This window comes from Ictalurus furcatus, chromosome 23 (assembly GCF_023375685.1).
Source record: "Ictalurus furcatus strain D&B chromosome 23, Billie_1.0, whole genome shotgun sequence".
Classification (NCBI taxonomy): Eukaryota; Metazoa; Chordata; class Actinopteri; order Siluriformes; family Ictaluridae; genus Ictalurus; species Ictalurus furcatus.
The window spans coordinates 18,904,928-18,927,323 of NC_071277.1; the positions used below are offsets into that span (position 1 = coordinate 18,904,928).

At 35.7% G+C, this 22,396-nt stretch overlaps 1 protein-coding gene across 1 annotated transcript in view; it reads left to right on the top strand.

The window, feature by feature from the left end:
* csmd3a (CUB and Sushi multiple domains 3a) overlaps positions 1-22,396 on the top strand; it is a 345,806-nt gene that overhangs the window by 311,755 nt on the left and 11,655 nt on the right. The window contains exons 61-63 of the mRNA XM_053610949.1: positions 7,435-7,608; positions 20,848-21,021; positions 21,396-21,469. Coding sequence (XP_053466924.1) covers positions 7,435-7,608; positions 20,848-21,021; positions 21,396-21,469 — 422 coding nt within the window. The remainder of the gene's footprint in view (positions 1-7,434; positions 7,609-20,847; positions 21,022-21,395; positions 21,470-22,396) is intronic.

Genomic DNA, 22,396 nt, shown 5'->3' on the forward strand with positions numbered 1-22,396 from the left:
ACAGCTTCCAATATTTTGTAGGAAGGAGTGTTCGTGATCCTACAGTGTTACAGGAAGATGCTTGCCGCTGCTGTTTTAATACCAGATACTAATGGTATGGGGTGCCAATAATTTTGAAACCAGAACAAAACACGCCGCTTGAAGCATTGTATTAAAACAGTACGGTTTATCTATGCGGCGTCTATAGTGTATCTATACGGTGTTCCGTATATACGTATATTTTCAAGTAGGGTGTCAATATTTATGGGACTGGAAGTGCGTTCTTGGTCATGCCGTTATAGTCCGTTCCATTTGAGACATTCGAGTCGAATATGACGAACCGGTACCAAAAGGTTCTCAAGAGATCGGTTATAGAACGTCACTGGAGCGTTATAAGGAGCTTCATAAGGTGTTTATGACCTAATAATAAACGGTGTCACAATCGCACTTCCCTCGCTTTGCCGTTTCCATGGCGACACCTGTGTCGCGTCCAAACCCACACCTCGCGCACTATACCGTAGAGTGTATACACTTACGGGAGTTTGTCCAGCATCATAGCGGAGGATTTTCAGTATATCGTGCAATCCCACGATGCCGTGCAACAGGTTCCTGTCCTCGTTATGCGCTCGTATTTTTCGCGCGCAGGTCGGCTGCTTTGTTTACAGCCGGCGATATACGCATACACAGATACAAGACCCGGCCGTCCGCTTCACTGCACTACAGCTGGAGAACGGCTTTTCTCTCCCACTCGCTTTAACCCCGAGCTGTAGAGCGATCAGTGGTTCAGGTTCAAGCGGTGCTTCAACGGCGTCGATGAAAATCATTAAATTACATAAGACAATTGAATTAACTGTAATACAGTTCAAAAGGCGTTCTAATAAATCACGGATAACAATCGGCATGTTGTGTGCGTACTGTAGATCATCGTTATAAAGAGGCTTCAATCCTGCAGCAAATTCAGAAGCATGCGGACGCGACGGTTTAGTTTTCTTCCTTGTCGTTCTGTTGTTTTTAATTATATGGACTGTGCGTTATCGTGCACGTCCTTCAGGGCCAGCCGAGCCGTTCTCCGTCCTCTCTAATCTACCGCTAGGAAATGTTGAATTCTTTATTCCGATTGGTCAAGAAGGTGTTGGTTCATTTTGTATAACAATTAATAGCTGTACATCACAGGTTCGTATTAATACCTTATCGTTTCCATAGTAACAGCTCGTTACAAACCCCCACCCCACCCACCCACCCCCCGTTTCACTTGGATTCCGGACACCGTAGTTTAACGAAGAGAAATGTGTGCTCGTTGGTATGGTGAGGTTTACTGTAAGAAGATTTATGGAAGGAGTCTCCAGTGTCAGCGCTTGGTAACACTTTTTTTTTTTCTTTTTTCTTTTTTTTTTTTAACCTCACTGCATTTCTTGTCTTTTTTTCTTTTTTTTCCTTCTTCCTGTCTGTCTTTGTCTCAGTGTTTGAGGCGTTTTATCAGAATCTCTGCTTCACTTCCTTTCAGGTCAGAGTGTTTACAGAGCCTTCATCCTTTAAGTTGATTTGAGTAATGGTCTTTGTCGCTTTTCTTTTTTTTTTCTTTTTTCTTTTCTTTTTTTTTTTTTTTTTTAATCTTTCCTTTCACTTTATCGCTCATCGTTTTGTCTTTTCTCCAGAAAGTCTGACTGAAGGCTGTCAGTGTCCACTGACCTGTGTGAGATTAGACCTGAGATTGAACAGAACGTATTCAGAGAGAACATGAAGAGAGAGAGAGAGAGAGAGAGAGAGAGAGAGAGAGAGAGAGAGCAACGTTTCACACACGCTAGAGTAGTGTTTCCAAAATCCTTCCTTAGGGAACAGCAGATAAAATTTTTTTTAAAAAACTTGATTCATGTGTCAGAAGCCGCGAGACAGCAGAAATGTAGCTCTTAGTCTCGAAGAAGAAAAATAAATAAATAATAAATCATTTTCCATCCCTTTTTTTAAGATTGACTTGTTTACCACCTGATATTGTCACGCCCCAATCAGTAATCTGATCCTATATAATGTTTTATATTCCGTGTTTATTGTTACTGAAGGCGTGGACATGTTTCTGTTTAAGAAATCTCTCAAAGCGGAAATGTTACATGAAGGAAATATCTCTAAAGTGAATGCTATTCGTGAGTGATGATAAGAATGTGACACATATCAGGTATCCGTATCGGTCTAGAAATCCAATATGGCGCATCCCTGTTATTTATATCCCCTCTTTCTTCACATCTTCCCCTTAAACCTGGGCTCACAAACAGCGTAACAGAATTCTTAAAAATCTAAAAGTCATTTGAAACTCCCATGAAAAGAAATCTGATGTGTAGAGAGGAACGTGAGACGGAGAACAGAGAAGCTTTCATTCCTGTGTGGTTCCTGCTCAACACGTAGCCTGCGGGACTGAGCATTAAGAGACATGCTACGTGTGACACATGCCAAACAGCTGCCGTGGTTTAAACCCACACACACACACACACACACATACACACACACACACACACACACACACACACACAGCGTTTTTTGGCCCAGAAAGAACAGGCCACACTCTCCTACCTTCCAGATCTGCAGCCTGATGCAGCCAGATTGCACTTCATTCACTTCGTCCAATTAAATTATCCGCCTGTGCCCTGGCTTTACTTTTCCTTTTTTTTAAAAAAAATAAAAAACAACATTATTTTACATAAAATTAGCTGGCAGTGTTTCCTTATGAACCCTGAATGATCCAGGGCTTTTAAAAAACGCTCCAATCTTCCAGTAACGCAGCTCGGCCATTACAGCGCATCAGCTACCATGGACGCCAACTAACCCTTCTACCTTGTATAGGGTGCCATTACTTATGTTCTCGTCGAACGGTTAGTATTATTTCTGGATTTGTCCCGGATCACTTTTTTTTTTCCCCACGAGTCATTAATAAAAATCGACTGCTTTTCCCATAACGATAATTCAATTCGGAAATAAATACGCGACGTAATCCGTATAGAAAATCGCAATCGTTCAAACCGTAACCGATCGGTCGAAGGTCCACGTGAGTGAGTCTCCGGAACTTCCGAGACGAAACATAGGATACGAACGTTTGACCTCCTCGCTACTTACGTTTTCAGGATCTGCGAAGAATTGTGTTCGTATCCGGTTTGAGAAACGAGGCCTGATTTTTCAGTACGCCCCCACCGCTCGCTTCTTACTTTTACTCGACACGTCTCCTGCGAATATTCTGATTTCCAAGTTCCTCAAGTTTCCAAGTGGAGGCCACATTACGTTGTTTAATTGTGAGAATTTCACATTTAATATGTCTTAATATTGCACCAGCAGGATATTGGGCAGCAGTTATTAGCCTCATTACGCAGCACCTAACGACCCCACCATTATAATCAGCTTCTGTGTATTAAAAACAAACATCTTTTTCTCTTTTATTTTATCATTTAATTACATTGTTGTTTTTATATTTAACACACTTTCGTTGATCTAATTATTATTTTCCATTTTTATTATACATTTTTTTTTCCTTTCTTTTTTTTTTTTTAACTTTCATTAACATGATTACAACTCGCTGAGCCTCAGTGCCTTTTTTATACCAAGCCTCGATGATCTCGACGATGATCTACAGTATGTAGTCTCCGGGTCAAGAAATTCTCGGCAAATGGAAACGTTAATTAATGTTAATTACGGTTAGTTATTTGGCTTGTGTGGGTTATTATTTACAGGAAGAAAAAAAAACGCATTAATGTAAAAGTTTTAGTTTCTTTGTTAGCATTACTCACGCTGTATTAATGCTGAAGTCCATGTTATCTAATGCGTTCACAGTCGGTACGTTTACACGGACGACGATAATCCGATATGAACCCGATCAAGACGATACTCCGATTGAGAAACTAGCGTGTAAACAGAGATTATCGATGACCTTAATCCGACTAAAGTCATACTCGAAGTAAACACAAACGGAATGAAGACGTGTGGAGTATTCCTGTTTTAGTCGCATTTTCGACGTGCGTTACAGACACGTACACGCCTTAATCACGCTATTAACGTCGTGTGAGAGTTCTCACCGCATTCTGCGACAGGACACGTACACACACGGCAGCGCTCGACCGTTTTATGGCAAACAAGAGAGCACGGCTGCGTCCCAAACCGCGTACTTGCCTGCTACAGTATATAGTAGGCGGAATACACGTATTTCAGCTACTATATAGACGGTAAGTACGCGGTTTGGGACGCAGCCCACGGCTTCAAGCAGTCGTCTATTTGCACGTACAGCGCGACGAATAATTAACCGCACTCGAAGCGTTCGTAAAATGAAAAATAAAAACCCCCAAAACCGTATACGGTCCCATAACGAAGATGAACTGTATGTTAACACGTGAAATTCTGGAGGGAACGTCGGACGGCGTGGCGCGGGGACGTAACGACGTGTGACGTTAATCGATCTATGTTCTATAACACGTAAAACAGGAACATGAAAGGAATCTTCGGAAACATACCGCGAATTGATCTTTTTTTCCTTCCGAACACGTTTGGTGAACTGATTGATCTGACGGTGCGCCGATCTCTCTGGAACTCCTCGACCTCGCCGTTATCGGCTCCGTCCTGCTGTCTGATGTTTACTGGAGCATCACTGTCATAACCCACAAGCTCACTAAGAGAACCATGGATCTTCTGTCTTCCCTTAATGCCAGAGATCACAAGCAGCGCGGCTCAGAGGCCCCGGATCAGACGTGCAACTGTACTGTTTCAAACGCTAGCGCTTCCTGCTAAACACGGCTTTATTTAGCACCGAGCGATGTTTGTAAAAGAGAGTGATACGAAATGTGCTGGCATGAAGAGATATGTAATTACATATTGAAGCGAGGCTGGTGTGGTGTAACTCAGCACGCAGGAATGTTAAACAGGGCATGGCTGTTTACAGTGCAGAGCATGAGGAGGAGTGTCATGATTCAGGGGTTTGATTTCGTTTTTTCTTTCTTTCTTTCTTTCTTTTTATTGGGACACTTGCTCGTCAAAAACAACTCATGATTTATTCATGTCTGGCTCAAACTCAGCTGCTACCCGCGGCTCGTCAGCTCCCTGTCCAACTGTGACCAAATATCAACGGACTTGTTTTCTCTCTCTCTCTCTCTCTCTCTCATTCTTTCTCTTTCTCCGTCCAAAACTATACATTTGCCATTTGGAAAATGTCATCCTAACCCCAGTGCGTTTATTTTAGCAATCCCACGGCTGTTAGCATCTTGTCGAACATTCCTACCTTGAACTGATCGTTGTTCTTATAATTAATCAGTAGCTTGTAATTCTCATTTGTGCCCATTTGCTTCGGTACGGTTTTTTTTTTTTCTTCCCCAATCTAATCTCCTACCGCATCTATGCTGTATAAGGGATTATGGCACATTGTTTTCTCTCTATGGAAATAAAAAAGGAACAAAAAAAAAAGATCCACTCAAAACTCGATTCACAGCGGTCGCATTGCGTCAAATCCTCATTGGGTTTACACTGGCCTCATTAGAGGCCCGTCAAACTCGAACCTATATACCAGTAGGGGGTTTTTTTTCGCCTCGCTCGTGAATGTGAATGAAGCATACACTCCATAGAAACGCACGGAAATGACCGAACCGCACTTTCTGTACGCCGTGCACTTGATTTAAAATCGTAATCTACACAGATGTCATGATTGTGCAAGGTGTAGTGTAGCGTAATGGCGGGCGAAAGCTTCAAATGAATGTCCGTTAACAGATTCAAATCTAAAAATATACATATATAGCCGCAAGCCGTGATTAAGGGGGCCAAGCACTTTCTGGCCCCACCTCATAGTGAAAGACGAAGACCAGAAGCCATTGGGACCATTTATGCTTATCCGTAATATGTAGCGATATGCTACGGTAAATTTGATGATGGTACGTCGAGCCGTTGCTGAGATATGTTCTCACTTCCTGTCTGGCGACCAAGTTTTGGTAGGTTGAGCTCACGATGCTGTGACCCAAAGTTTGGTTTGATTGGACATCGTTTGTACGAGAGGAAGCGACAAAGATCCAACAGAAGCAGAAAATCCAGCATGTTCTGAAATCTACAGACCTCGGCATAATCCAAAGAGTTTGGCCAGTTGGTGGTGCTAGAGCGCTTGTGGGATGGTCACCACAACTGCTATTCAGGTAGCACGGTCTCCTTTATCAATGTACCAAATGCTATGCCAAAAATCATTCTAAGTCAAAGTGTAATAAGAAGAAGAAGAGGAAAACAGCCAATTCTAATAGGTTTTGCTGATTGGCCTCCTGATCATTTTAGACGATTGATTGAAAAGCTCAATCTTAACACAGGATAAACTTTTGCATTAAATCTGCAACAACTTAAGTATGTAGCTAGCTCTCAAGATAGGCTTATTTCATTATTTATTAGACATGAAGTATTCGAATTCGGGAGTGGCCCAAACGGATCGAAGTGTTCTGTTACACGTAGTCGTGGCTAGACTTGATTTTAGATTTTTTTTCTCTCTCTTCTGAGCATTCAGAATCAATCCATCAAGTCATAAAATAATCCTGTACATTTTATTATTTGTCATTATCACGCATAACAGTATTAATTGCTGTTTTATAACCTGCTTCTCTAGTGTAGGTGTCATTGAGCCTGGTCTGAAGCTTTTTTTTCCCCCCCATTAACCAACTGTAATGTAGCTTCATACGTTCTTCAGAATGAAAAGCGGTTCTGCTGAAGGGCATCTCTATAGTCCTTACAGTGCTTCAGATATCCTTGAAAGTCCAAGAATGTGCTTTTAAATCACCTGTATGGACTCTGGTTGGCGTAATGTGGAAATTATCCGATAAAAAAAAAAAAAAAAAAAAAAGTCAATAGAGGAAACAAAAGTTCATCAGTACAAAGTGAGAACAACTTTCAGATACTTTTTTCTTTATTTTTCAAGGATGTACGTGCTGCACGCGCACTTGAAACCAGGCCAAGGCTCGGAAATCACCAGGTCTCAGACAAATCCTCTTCAAACAAGTATGAAACAAAAACTTTTAGGGCATAAGGCTGCTGATTTTCAATCCTCTAGCGTCCAGGGTTTGGCCCTCGTGCTTTTTTTAGCCGACCGGCCGCGAGCTGCTTTACATCGCCGACCCCGAAGGAGAAAAAGAGAAAAACTGCAAAGCAGAGAATGCGAACGATTGTCAGTGCACCGAGTGCGTTAGACGCTTCAGGAGTTGACGAAATGTCAGAGGAAGCTCTGAAAGGCAAACATTCCTGCATCGTGTCTTTCATCGCGGTCTGTGTAGTGTATTTCTAAGCATCACTGGAGGACTAGAACAGCTTTTTTATTTATTTATTTATTTATTTAGCTTTCAGGATATATACACGACAGACATCCAAACACTGCAACTGTACATAGCTGCGCGAGACGTCTTTTTTTTTAAAAATGTATTTTTTTTTTTAAATGTTTGTCCACTCAAATTCCTTTTCTTCTGTCTGCAGCGGTAACGTGTCCTCCTCCGCCCCAAATCTCCAACGGTGAGGTGGAGGGCTCTGTCTTCCAGTGGGGCACCAGCGTCAGCTATCGCTGCCTGAGCGGCTACGAGCTCTCCTTCCCCGCAGCCCTTACCTGCGTGGGCCAAGGATCCTGGAGCGGTGACGTCCCGTTGTGCATGCGTGAGTAGATCTACACCTTAACGTTACCTCGTTACAGAACTGCTAGCTCCCACCTCCACCACAGCACATTATAACCTCATTAAACCACCCCTTAGCTCAATCTACACCTAGCTCATTCTCCACAGCTCGCGACCTTATTCACCACCGTTAGCTCATTCTTCATGCATTATTAATGTATTAAGCATTTTAATAAATAGTCCATTCTCCACTGTTTGCTAGTTAATCTCCATTGTTCATTAGCTTGTTCTCTGTTGTTTGCTAGTCCATGCTCCCTTAGTAGCTAGTTCATTCTCAATCTTTAGCTAGCTCATTCTTCACTGTTAGCTAACTCATTCTTCCATGATTAACTAGTTCATTCTCCTTTATTAACTAGTTCATTCTTCACTGTTAGCTAACTCATTCTTCCATGATTAACTAGTTCATTCTCCTTTATTAACTAGTTCATTCTTCACTGTTAGCTAACTCATTCTTCCATGATTAACTAGTTCATTCTCCATTATTAACTAGTTCATTCTTCACTGTTAGCTAACTCATTCTTCCATGATTAACTAGTTCATTCTCCATTATTAACTAGTTCATTCTTCACTGTTAGCTAACTCATTCTTCCATGATTAACTAGTTCATTCTCCTTTATTAACTAGTTCATTCTTCACTGTTAGCTAACTCATTCTTCCATGATTAACTAGTTCATTCTTCACTGTTAGCTAACTCATTCTTCCATGATTAACTAGTTCATTCTCCTTTATTAACTAGTTCATTCTTCACTGTTAGCTAACTCATTCTTCCATGATTAACTAGTTCATTCTCCTTTATTAACTAGTTCATTCTTCACTGTTAGCTAACTCATTCTTCCATGATTAACTAGTTCATTCTCCATTATTAACTAGTTCATTCTTCACTGTTAGCTAACTCATTCTTCCATGATTAACTAGTTCATTCTCCATTATTAACTAGTTCATTCTTCACTGTTAGCTAACTCATTCTTCCATGATTAACTAGTTCATTCTCCTTTATTAACTAGTTCATTCTTCACTGTTAGCTAACTCATTCTTCCATGATTAACTAGTTCATTCTTCACTGTTAGCTAACTCATTGTTCCATGATTAACTAGTTCATTCTTCACTGTTAGCTAACTCATTCTTCCATGATTAACTAGTTCATTCTCCTTTATTAACTAGTTCATTCTTCACTGTTAGCTAACTCATTCTTCCATGATTAACTAGTTCATTCTCCATTATTAACTAGTTCATTCTTCACTGTTAGCTAACTCATTCTTCCATGATTAACTAGTTCATTCTCCTTTATTAACTAGTTCATTCTTCACTGTTAGCTAACTCATTCTTCCATGATTAACTAGTTCATTCTTCACTGTTAGCTAACTCATTGTTCCATGATTAACTAGTTCATTCTTCACTGTTAGCTAACTCATTCTTCCATGATTAACTAGTTCATTCTCCTTTATTAACTAGTTCATTCTTCACTGTTAGCTAACTCATTCTTCCATGATTAACTAGTTCATTCTTCACTGTTAGCTAACTCATTCTTCCATGATTAACTAGTTCATTCTCCTTTATTAACTAGTTCATTCTTCACTGTTAGCTAACTCATTCTTCCATGATTAACTAGTTCATTCTCCTTTATTAACTAGTTCATTCTTCACTGTTAGCTAACTCATTCTGTATTGTTTGCTAGCTCATTCTCCACTGATAGCTAGCTCAATCGATCAATTGTTCGCTATCTCATTTTGTATTGTTATCTAGTTAATTCTCTATTATCAGTAGTTAAACCTCAACTATTATCCCGTTCACTATTATTCACTTCTCAACATTATCTAGCCTTATTCTTTTTTTTGTTTGTTTGTTAGCTAGTTTATCCTTCTCTATTAGCTGACTCTTTCTCGAAGCTCTGAAGCTGAGGGTGGCTTTGTTGACATTTTTGTTTACGCCGCATAATTTCCTGTTTGTATCACGAAGCGAATTTCTTCAAAAGCGTGTTCCACCCAGCGTGTCGAAACGCTCTTTTGCAGTAACAGGTCGGAGGTTAAGGTTGTTTAAGCTGATTTTCCTCTGATGCTAATTAACCGTCCTTGGTTAAAATGTCAGGAGCGCGACTGTTCCGCACTCAGCATATTCTCTCGCTCAAGACATCCTTCAGCTCTGAACAAACTCTATCAAAGTCTTACTCAGCGGATCTGCCGTGCCCTGAGAGGCTTTCCGGGTGCCCTGCGTGACCCTGAGCGTGATGTCCTCCCTCGCTGACGTGCCTCGACTCTGCAAACTTCAATTTGCAATTCTTTTACAGAATAAGTCAGGGTACAGAGTCTTATGGAGCCAAAAGCTGAAAGCATGAAAAGTGCTGTTAGTATTTAAAAAAAAAAAAAAAAAAATTCACCATAAAGTTCTATCAGTCTTTTAGTGATTTGATGAGGCTCAAATTATAATTCACTCTAGGAAATTGAGCTCGGCTCTTGGATTAGAGTTACAGAAACACACAGCTCAGGTATTAAAAAGCTCTGTTCAGTGGGTGAGTATTAAAGTGGCCCCGTTTAATGGATGTGTTTGATGGAAAAATGTCCGGAAAAATGGAAACATCTTTATATTGTAATATTTGTCGTGTCTTTAGTGATTCTGTTGACTTCTATGTCTTTAATGACTTTAATGATTCTAATTTATTCGTTTTGGGTTGGGTTTTTTTTTTGAGAACTTAGTGGAGGTTAGCGACTAATCCCAGATTGTTATTGCTAGTGTAGTTTATTACAAGAAAAAATACATTTCAACAATCTCAAACAAAATGATAACGGTCAAGATGTTCTGTTCGCTCGTGTAAACAAAAGCTACCTCACTCGTTTTTACTCACTATTCGCCAGTGATGTTGTCATAATAAGCAGTCATATTATCAGCTAGTTATTAATAAGGGGTTTAACCTAATAACAGCGTTTATATCTGTTTCTCAGGAACAGGAAAAGGGCTTGTAGCACCTCAGCTGGTGATGTGTAGCAGTCTCATCAGAAAAGTTCAACGTTTTTAATCCTACTCACACGGTTAATGTTTTTTGTTTGTACCTGCCTGTGAAATTTTCTAACAAATTGTTGGTTCTGTTTCCCAAAATTTAAACAGACTACTAGCTAATTTAAACCACAAATATAGCTACAAATATAAACAAACTAGTAGCTAATTTAAACCAAAAAATAAAGCTACAAATATAAACAAACTAGTAGCTAATTTAAACCACAAATATAGCTACAAATATAAACAAACTAGTAGCTAATTTAAACCAAAAAATAAAGCTACAAATATAAACAAACTAGTAGCTAATTTAAACCAAAAATATAGCTACAAATATAAACAAACCAGTAGTTAATTTAAACCAAAAATATAGCTACAAATATAAACAAACCGGTAGCTAATTTAAACCAAAAATAAATCTACAAATATAAACAAACCGGTAGCTAATTTAAACCAAAAATAAATCTACAAATATAAACAAACCGGTAGCTAATTTAAATTATAAATATAGCTACAAATATAAACAAACTACTAGCTAATTTAAACCAAAAATATAGCTACAAATATAAACAAACCGGTAGCTAATTTAAACCATAAATATAGCTACAAATATAAACAAACAAATAGCTATGTTAAACTACAATATAGCTACAAATATAAACAAACCAGTAGCGAATTTAAACCAAAAATATAGCTACAAATATAAACAAACCAGTAGCTAATTTAAATCATAAATATAGCTACAAATATAAACAAACCAGTAGCTAATTTAAATCATAAATATAGCTACAAATATAAACAAACCAGTAGCTAATTTAAATCATAAATATAGCTACAAATATAAACAAACAATTAGCTATGTTAAACTACAATATAGCTACAAATATAAACAAACTACTAGCTAATTTAAACCATAAATATAGCTACAAATATAAATAAACAAATAGCTATGTTAAACTACAATATAGCTACAAATATAAACAAACCAGTAGCTAATTTAAACCAAAAATATAGCTACAAATATAAACAAACCAGTAGCTAATTTAAATCATAAATATAGCTACAAATATAAACAAACCAGTAGCTAATTTAAACCATAAATATAGCTACAAATATAAACAAACCAGTAGCTAATTTAAATCATAAATATAGCTACAAATATAAACAAACCAGTAGCTAATTTAAATCATAAATATAGCTACAAATATAAACAAACTAGTAGCTAATTTAAATCATAAATATAGCTACAAATATAAACAAACTAGTAGCTAATTTAAATCATAAATATAGCTACAAATATAAACAAACAATTAGCTATGTTAAACTACAATATAGCTACAAATATAAACAAACTACTAGCTAATTTAAACCAAAAATATAGCTACAAATATAAACAAACAATTAGCTATGTTAAACTACAATATAGCTACAAATATAAACAAACCAGTAGCTAATTTAAACCAAAAATATAGCTACAAATATAAACAAACCAGTAGCTAATTTAAATCATAAATATAGCTACAAATATAAACAAACCAGTAGCTAATTTAAATCATAAATATAGCTACAAATATAAACAAACCAGTAGCTAATTTAAATCATAAATATAGCTACAAATATAAACAAACAATTAGCTATGTTAAACTACAATATAGCTACAAATATAAACAAACTACTAGCTAATTTAAACCATAAATATAGCTACAAATATAAACAAACAAATAGCTATGTTAAACTACAATATAGCTACAAATATAAACAAACCAGTAGCTAATTTAAACCAAAAATATAGCTACAAATATAAACAAACCAGTAGCTAATTTAAATCATAAATATAGCTACAAATATAAACAAACCAGTAGCTAATTTAAACCATAAATATAGCTACAAATATAAACAAACCAGTAGCTAATTTAAATCATAAATATAGCTACAAATATAAACAAACTAGTAGCTAATTTAAATCATAAATATAGCTACAAATATAAACAAACTAGTAGCTAATTTAAATCATAAATATAGCTACAAATATAAACAAACAATTAGCTATGTTAAACTACAATATAGCTACAAATATAAACAAACTACTAGCTAATTTAAACCAAAAATATAGCTACAAATATAAACAAACCGGTAGCTAATTTAAACCATAAATATAGCTACAAATATAAACAAACAAATAGCTATGTTAAACTACAATATAGCTACAAATATAAACAAACCAGTAGCGAATTTAAACCAAAAATATAGCTACAAATATAAACAAACCAGTAGCTAATTTAAATCATAAATATAGCTACAAATATAAACAAACCAGTAGCTAATTTAAATCATAAATATAGCTACAAATATAAACAAACCAGTAGCTAATTTAAATCATAAATATAGCTACAAATATAAACAAACAATTAGCTATGTTAAACTACAATATAGCTACAAATATAAACAAACTACTAGCTAATTTAAACCATAAATATAGCTACAAATATAAACAAACAAATAGCTATGTTAAACTACAATATAGCTACAAATATAAACAAACCAGTAGCTAATTTAAACCAAAAATATAGCTACAAATATAAACAAACCAGTAGCTAATTTAAATCATAAATATAGCTACAAATATAAACAAACCAGTAGCTAATTTAAACCATAAATATAGCTACAAATATAAACAAACCAGTAGCTAATTTAAATCATAAATATAGCTACAAATATAAACAAACCAGTAGCTAATTTAAATCATAAATATAGCTACAAATATAAACAAACTAGTAGCTAATTTAAATCATAAATATAGCTACAAATATAAACAAACTAGTAGCTAATTTAAATCATAAATATAGCTACAAATATAAACAAACAATTAGCTATGTTAAACTACAATATAGCTACAAATATAAACAAACTACTAGCTAATTTAAACCAAAAATATAGCTACAAATATAAACAAACAATTAGCTATGTTAAACTACAATATAGCTACAAATATAAACAAACCAGTAGCTAATTTAAACCAAAAATATAGCTACAAATATAAACAAACCAGTAGCTAATTTAAATCATAAATATAGCTACAAATATAAACAAACCAGTAGCTAATTTAAATCATAAATATAGCTACAAATATAAACAAACCAGTAGCTAATTTAAATCATAAATATAGCTACAAATATAAACAAACAATTAGCTATGTTAAACTACAATATAGCTACAAATATAAACAAACTACTAGCTAATTTAAACCATAAATATAGCTACAAATATAAACAAACAAATAGCTATGTTAAACTACAATATAGCTACAAATATAAACAAACCAGTAGCTAATTTAAACCAAAAATATAGCTACAAATATAAACAAACCAGTAGCTAATTTAAATCATAAATATAGCTACAAATATAAACAAACCAGTAGCTAATTTAAATCATAAATATAGCTACAAATATAAACAAACTAGTAGCTAATTTAAATCATAAATATAGCTACAAATATAAACAAACTAGTAGCTAATTTAAATCATAAATATAGCTACAAATATAAACAAACAATTAGCTATGTTAAACTACAATATAGCTACAAATATAAACAAACTACTAGCTAATTTAAACCAAAAATATAGCTACAAATATAAACAAACAATTAGCTATGTTAAACTACAATATAGCTACAAATATAAACAAACCAGTAGCTAATTTAAACCAAAAATATAGCTACAAATATAAACAAACCAGTAGCTAATTTAAATCATAAATATAGCTACAAATATAAACAAACCAGTAGCTAATTTAAATCATAAATATAGCTACAAATATAAACAAACCAGTAGCTAATTTAAATCATAAATATAGCTACAAATATAAACAAACAATTAGCTATGTTAAACTACAATATAGCTACAAATATAAACAAACTACTAGCTAATTTAAACCATAAATATAGCTACAAATATAAACAAACAAATAGCTATGTTAAACTACAATATAGCTACAAATATAAACAAACCAGTAGCTAATTTAAACCAAAAATATAGCTACAAATATAAACAAACCAGTAGCTAATTTAAATCATAAATATAGCTACAAATATAAACAAACCAGTAGCTAATTTAAACCATAAATATAGCTACAAATATAAACAAACCAGTAGCTAATTTAAATCATAAATATAGCTACAAATATAAACAAACCAGTAGCTAATTTAAATCATAAATATAGCTACAAATATAAACAAACTAGTAGCTAATTTAAATCATAAATATAGCTACAAATATAAACAAACTAGTAGCTAATTTAAATCATAAATATAGCTACAAATATAAACAAACAATTAGCTATGTTAAACTACAATATAGCTACAAATATAAACAAACTACTAGCTAATTTAAACCAAAAATATAGCTACAAATATAAACAAACAATTAGCTATGTTAAACTACAATATAGCTACAAATATAAACAAACCAGTAGCTAATTTAAACCAAAAATATAGCTACAAATATAAACAAACCAGTAGCTAATTTAAACCAAAAATATAGCTACAAATATAAACAAACCAGTAGCTAATTTAAACCAAAAATATAGCTACAAATATAAACAAACCATTAGCTATGTTAAACTACAATATAGCTACAAATATAAACAAACTAGTAGCTAATTTAAGTCATAAATATAGCTACAAATATAAACAAACCGGTAGCTCATTTAAACAAGTAGCACCAGAGTTACTATGCATGCTGTGAATCCATCATTCAGTGCTGCACTATCACTATGTACGCTTAAAAAGTAAAAACCTTTAGCTAGGGAGCTTTTTTTTAAAGTGTGTCTTATATTTAAATATGTATTTGTGTATGTTTAGAACATCGCTTCGACATTCGATTACATCCATGTTAGCGATCGAAGAGATGACGAGCACGTTGACGGTTATATTATAACACGAAAGCTATAAACACTGAAGCACCACCACATCGCTCTCTTTCGCTAGAGATGAAACGAGGGCTGAATCCCACTGCACCACTCTCAGCATTGTGGGTAATGTAGGAAAACCTTAACCGAAGGAAAATTAGAGCAACGTCCCCATGAAAGAATTCGACTCGAGTCTGAATTTTTTTTTTACTAAATAAACCTTGGACGCTCCCGAAGATCACGTGTTAATTACCGATGTTAATATGCAGCTCGTTCCGTGTGGGTTTTTCCTTTAATCATGCTAACGCAAATCGCGGTGAACCAGCAGCGCTGCGGCATAAAACCACACACCGCGCGTCCTGTTTTGCGCCGAGCCGTGAAACTATCGTATTAAAATTAATATTCCGCCTTTGTTGTGTGGCTTTTCAGGCATCTCAAAAGTGCTGTATTATTCATCAAGGAGCTTCACTGACATTAGGGCTCTCTCAAGATCTGTTTATTATGCATAACCTGGCTTGGCCTGGAGCTGTTTACAATGTTTTCTTCCCCACACCACACACACACACATACACACACACAGAATAAAAGCTAGATCAGAACTGAAGCAGTGTACAGTAAGCACATCGCTGATTTTTATTCATTCTTTTTGCGGCGTAGGCGGATTTGGCCTCTGACACACTCGAAACACGTACAGAATGAGCAATGGCGGGTCTTGTTTGCGTGTTATGACTAGCGATGACCCTCTTCCTCCTCACATTAGCATATTTGTCCATCTTTTTCTTTTACCCTCCTGCCACAAAACAAATGTCTCCCAGAGAAGGCGTCGTAGCAGTGAGCACTGCTTAGACTGTATTTGAATCACCTTGCATTTTGCCATGTGTAACACGCCATCCTTTTTATTGATCTGTTTCTAGTTATATTTAGCTACTTCCTGAAGATGTTGGAGAGCTTAAAGTTACAGCTCTACCTCTGACTGCTGCAAAGTGCTGGCACTGGAGACTCCTTCCATCGATGTTAGATAAACATAAACCGTGCAGAAAACATCACCATATCAGCAATTATATCTTTTTCTTTGTTAAATAAGTGTTACTAAAGGAGTTAGGATGTATTTGTTGTTGTAATATTGAAAAGATTTTTTTTTATGAATAATATGGAAAGACATCTTTTTGAGATAAAGAGAAGATCTTTTTTTGGAAATTGGCTGAGAAGGACAGAAGTTGAATAGCTTTTCAATAGCCCTGGTCACTTTTTTATTTTTAAATTATTATTATTATTATTATATTTTATATTATTACTTGAATTTCTTATCAGATCTAAATGTTTAATTATTTTATCTCATCTTATCTTATTTTATCTTATGTGTTCATATTTTATCTTATCTCATGTTCTCTTGCCTGATTTCATATTATCTTGGCTTGTCTTATCCTATGTCATATTATCCTACCTTGTTTTATCATATTTCGTATTATCTTATTTCATCCTAATGTATTTCATTTGATCTTATTTCATCTTATCTTGTTTTCTCATCTTATCTTTTTTGTCTCCACTTATCTTGTCTCATAATCTTATCTTGTCTAATCTTCTCATCTTATGTCATTTTGTTTTAGCTTATCTAATCTTATCTTGTTTTATCCTATCTCATTTTATTTTGTCTCATCTTATCTCATCACATACTCTTATCGTGTCTAATCTTATCTCGTCTTATCTTATTTCATCTGGTCTTATCTCATCTTATCTCATTTTACCTGGTCTCATCTTATCTTGTCTTGTCGTCTCATCATATCTTGTCTTATCTTATTTTCTCTCATCTTATCTCATCTTCTTATCTTGTCTAATCTTATCTCATCTTATCTTATTTCATTTTGTTTTGTCTAATCTTATCGTATCTCATCATATCTTGTCTTGTCTTCTCATCTTATCTTGTCTAATCTTATCTCATCTTATCTTATTTCATTTTGTTTTGTCTAATCTTATCGTATCTCATCATCTCTTGTCTTCTCATCTTATCTTGTCTAATCTTATCTCATCTTATCTTATTTCATTTTGTTTTATCTTATGTCATCTTATCTTGTTTTATCTTATCTCATTTTATTTTGTCTCATCTTATCTAATCTCATATTCTTATCTGGTCTAATCTTATCTCGTCTTATCTTATTTCATCTGGACTTATCTTATCTCATCTTATCTTGTCTTGTCGTCTCATCATATCTTGTCTTATCTTATTTTGTCTCGTCTTATCTCATCTTCTTATCTCGTTTAATCTCATCTCATCTTATCTTATTTCATTTTGTTTTGTCTAATCTTATCGTATCTCATCATATCTTGTCTTGTCTTCTCATCTTGTCTAATCTTATCTCATCTTACCTTATTTCATTTTGTTTTATCTTATGTCATCTTATCTTGTTTTATCTTATCTCATTTTATTTTGTCTCATCTTATCTAATCGCATATTCTTATCTGGTCTAATCTTATCTCGTCTTATCTTATTTCATCTGGTCTTATCTCATCATATCTTGTCTCATCTTATCTTGTCTTATCTTGTCTCGTCTTGTCTTGTCTTGTCCTATCTGATTGAACTTGGTCAAGTTTTGCAGTATTCTCTGTTGCACTGTGTTGTTTTATTTAATACCCCATGCCTTGTGCTAATTAATAAAGATATGTATTCAAAAGCCAAAAATTAAGCAGTTGGAAGATGGTTTGAAGTAATGCAGCAGCTCTTTAATCCCACACCGTGCAGATGGCTGGGACTGAGCTCAGGTTTAGAGACTGTTAGTATTTAACGGTTCAGTGCCAACACTGAAGTCTGCAACTCAACACTCAACCTTCTGAGGCTCAGTGCTCCATCTTGCTTTATTCCACCTTGTGAAATATAGATCAGAGCGCGAGGAAGCTGCCATGGGCCTTTGCCCTATGTGCTCATTTACAGCAGGATCATTACGGCTGATTTATATTTCGACCGAGCCGACCTCCTCACTGACGGTTAAATATCACATCCCCAGCCCTTTAACTGCAATCCGTGTGCCAAGTGCTTTTGCCCTTTGATCATTTTACATATGAAGAATGTAGAAAATTTTCCATCTTGCGGCGAGCTGTCCGTCAGGTTTCTTTTGCCATTTTTTCCTCGACATCCTCGGCATCGGTTGAGCGTATAAAAGCAGCAACGATGCGTATCCCTAACCCATCACTGAACTCAGACTTGTAATTAAATTCTTTATTGACGCTTTGGAAAGGGAATCGAAAATGATAAGGTCACCGAATTGCGAGAATAATGAGACGCACCAGGCGAGGACACTAAGCCAGAGCTCACCAGTTTCTCTTTGCTCCTTTATATCCTTGAGATTTGAGCAGCGTGAAACATATCTGAAGCGTGATAATTAACTCTCCTTCATTTACTCATTTCCGTTTCTCCCAGCCTTGAAAAATCTTTTTATCTGCACATCATATCAACAAATTCCGCGTATTCCGTATATACGTATACTCCGTGTTGTGCGGTTCTAGGGAAAATAATCCACGACGAGGTGGTGTGATGAAGCGGAGTTACTGTAACGTCCGCAAAGTTGATTATTTTCCTCGGACAGCATGTCATTTTGTTTTAGCTTATCAAATCTTATCTTGTTTTATCTTATCTCATTTTATTTTGTCTAATCTTATCTCATCACATATTCTTATCTTGTCTAATCTTATCTCATCTTACCTTGTCTCATCTTATCTTGTTTTATCCTATCATTTTATCTTGTCTAATCTTATCTCATCTTACCTTGTCTCATCTTGTCTTGTCTTCTCATCTTATCTTGTTTTGTTTCATCTTATCTCATCTTGTCTCGTCTTCTTACCTTGTCTAATCTTATCTCATCTTATCTTATTTCATTTTCTTTTATCTAATTTTATCTCATCTTGTATTGTCTCGTCTACTCATCTTATCTCGTCTAATCTTATCTTATTTCATTTTGTTTTATCTTATCTAATCTTATCTTGTCTAATCTTATCTCATCTTATCTTATTTCATTTTGTTTGATCTTATCTAATCGTATCTTATCTCATCTTATCTTTTCTTGTCTTCTCATCTTGTCTAATCTTATGTCATCTTGTCTTCTCGTCTTATCTTGTCTAATCTTATCTCATCTTATTTCATTTTGTTTTTATCTTATCTAATCTTATCTCATCTTATCTTATTTCATTTTCTTTTATCTAATTTTATCTCATCTTATCTTGTATTGTCTCATGTTCTCATCTTATCTTGTCTAATCTTATCTTATTTCATTTTGTTTTATCTTATCTTATCTTGTCTAATCTTATCTCATCTTATCTTATTTCATTTTGTTTTATCTAATCTTTTCTCATCTCATCTTGTCTTGTCCTCATCTTATCTTGTCTAATCTTATCTCATCTTATCTTATCTCATCTTATCTTTTCTTGTCTTCTCATCTTGTTTAATCTTATGTCATCTTGTCTTCTCGTCTTATCTTGTCTAATCTTATCTCATCTGATCTTATTTCATTTTGTTTTTGTCTTTTCTAATCTTATCTTATCTTGTCTTGTCTGCTCATCTGATCTTGTCTTATCTTATGTTGTCTCAGGACAGCATGTCCTGAAATGATTTGTTCCTCTTATAACACGGCGATTTGACAACCATTACATTTGTTTGCTTATTAAAGAACAACGCTATATGTTTTATCCATTTAGAGTCACGTTTAAAGATGTGGACGGTCCGTGTAACAAGACAAAAACTACCGAGTAACCACGAAACGTGAACTCCGTCCTACAAAACTTCCCACTTCTCCTTCTGTAAATGTTAAACAGCGTCTCATCGAAGAAAACTTCATATCAACGCTCACGGGTTGTTGTTTTTTTTCTATGTTAAATAATCAGTACAGGATTTCACAGAGGTTTTCTTTGTGGCCAAAATGCTTGTTTTTTTTTTTTTTTTTTTTGCGGAAAACTACTCAAATAGGTGGAATCTCAACGCACAAAAGTCTTTTGCGAGGTCTTTCGCAGTGATGTTTGCTGGTAAACGAGACCTTTTTAGCTGTACTCGTGTTCGCCGCACGTGAATCGAAGCGGGCTTTGGACGAACGCACGTCACATGACACGTCTTGGCCCAAATTTGTGGAAAATCTGTGGTCATTTCCAAAAATTGCAAGCTCCTCGGAATATCACAGAGTTTGCTTGACGTTGCGGTCATTCCTGCAATCGCTAAATCTTTGTTTTGTTGTTGTTTTGAAACGCTAACATAGAAAAACCAGTACGTTCATATCAATTTCGCCGCTACTGACATGTTCTAACCAATCAGAATCCAGAATTCAACACCGACTTCTCTGTTATTTTACAGCCAAGTTCTGCGGCGATCCAGGCATCCCTGCCCAAGCCAAGAGAGAAGGCCAGAGTTTTATCTTCAAGTCCGAGGTGTTTTACAGCTGCAGCGCCCCCTACGTGCTGGTGGGCTCGTCTACACGTGTGTGCCAGGCCGACGGCACGTGGAGCGGCTCCCAGCCTCGATGTATAGGTAAGATATCATATTATACATCATTCCACATAGTGTGTGTAGAGTAGAAATAAATCCTGCGTCTGTAAAGGTCAACTACGTAATGTGTTCTGTTTTTAGAACACGCTGTTCTGCTGTTCTCGCTTTGTGTTAAATAACTAGCAAGGCTTATTTGATAACCTTTAACCTCAGCCTTACATATCATGTTCCACCGGGATGAGGGGCGGAAGATACACTTCTACAGTATATATGAGATTATAATTAAAGGTGCGTGTCACGGTGCATGAAAGGACAGATAAAATGACAGAATCATTAGGTGTTCCCTCAGAGGGAAGTGCTTGACTGACGTGATGATGATGATGATGATGATGATGATGATGTTTCTCTCCTTATAGAACCAACCAGAACGACATGTGAGAACCCCGGAACTCCTGAATACGGCTCTCTGAATGCAAGCCTGGGCTTCAAGGTAGGAGAGCTGAACTTGCACACACTCTCCTAACACACACACACTCTCCTAACACACACAGTCTCCTATCACACACTCTCCTAACACACACACTCTCCTAACCCACACTTCCCTAACAGACACTCCTTTAACACACACTCCTCTAACACACACTCTCCTAACACACATCCTAACACACACTCCTCTAACACACATTCCTCTAACACACACTCTCCTAACACACACTCCCCTAACACACACTCCTTTAACACACACTCTCTTATCACACACTCTCCAAACACACACTCCTTTAACACACACTCCTTTAACACACACTCCCCTAACACACATCCTAACACACACTCCTTTAACACACACTCCTCTAACACACACTCCTCTAACACACACTCCTTTAACACACACTCCTTTAACACACACTCTCCTAACACACACTCCTTTAACACACACTCCTTTAACACACACTCCTTTAACACACACTCTCCTAACACACACTCCTTTAACACACACTCCTTTAACACACACTCCCCTATCACACACTCCTCTATCACACACTCTCCTATCACACAGTCCTTTAACACACACTCTCCAAACACACACTCTCCTAACACACACTCCTTTAACACACACTCCTTTAACACACACTCCCCTAACACACACTCCTTTAACACACACTCCTTTAACACACACTCTCCTAACACACACTCCCCTAACACACACTCCCCTAACACACACTCCCCTAGCACACACTCCTCTATCACACACTCCTCTGACACACACTCTGCACAGACAGTCACATGATGCTCTCTGAAGACAGCCGAATGTGGGACTGCATTTCAAATAGGAGAATTCGATTCTTGCTGGTTTTTTTTTTTTTTATCCCAAAATATCCCGCAGCTAATCCTTAAACTAATTAGCTTAATTACTATC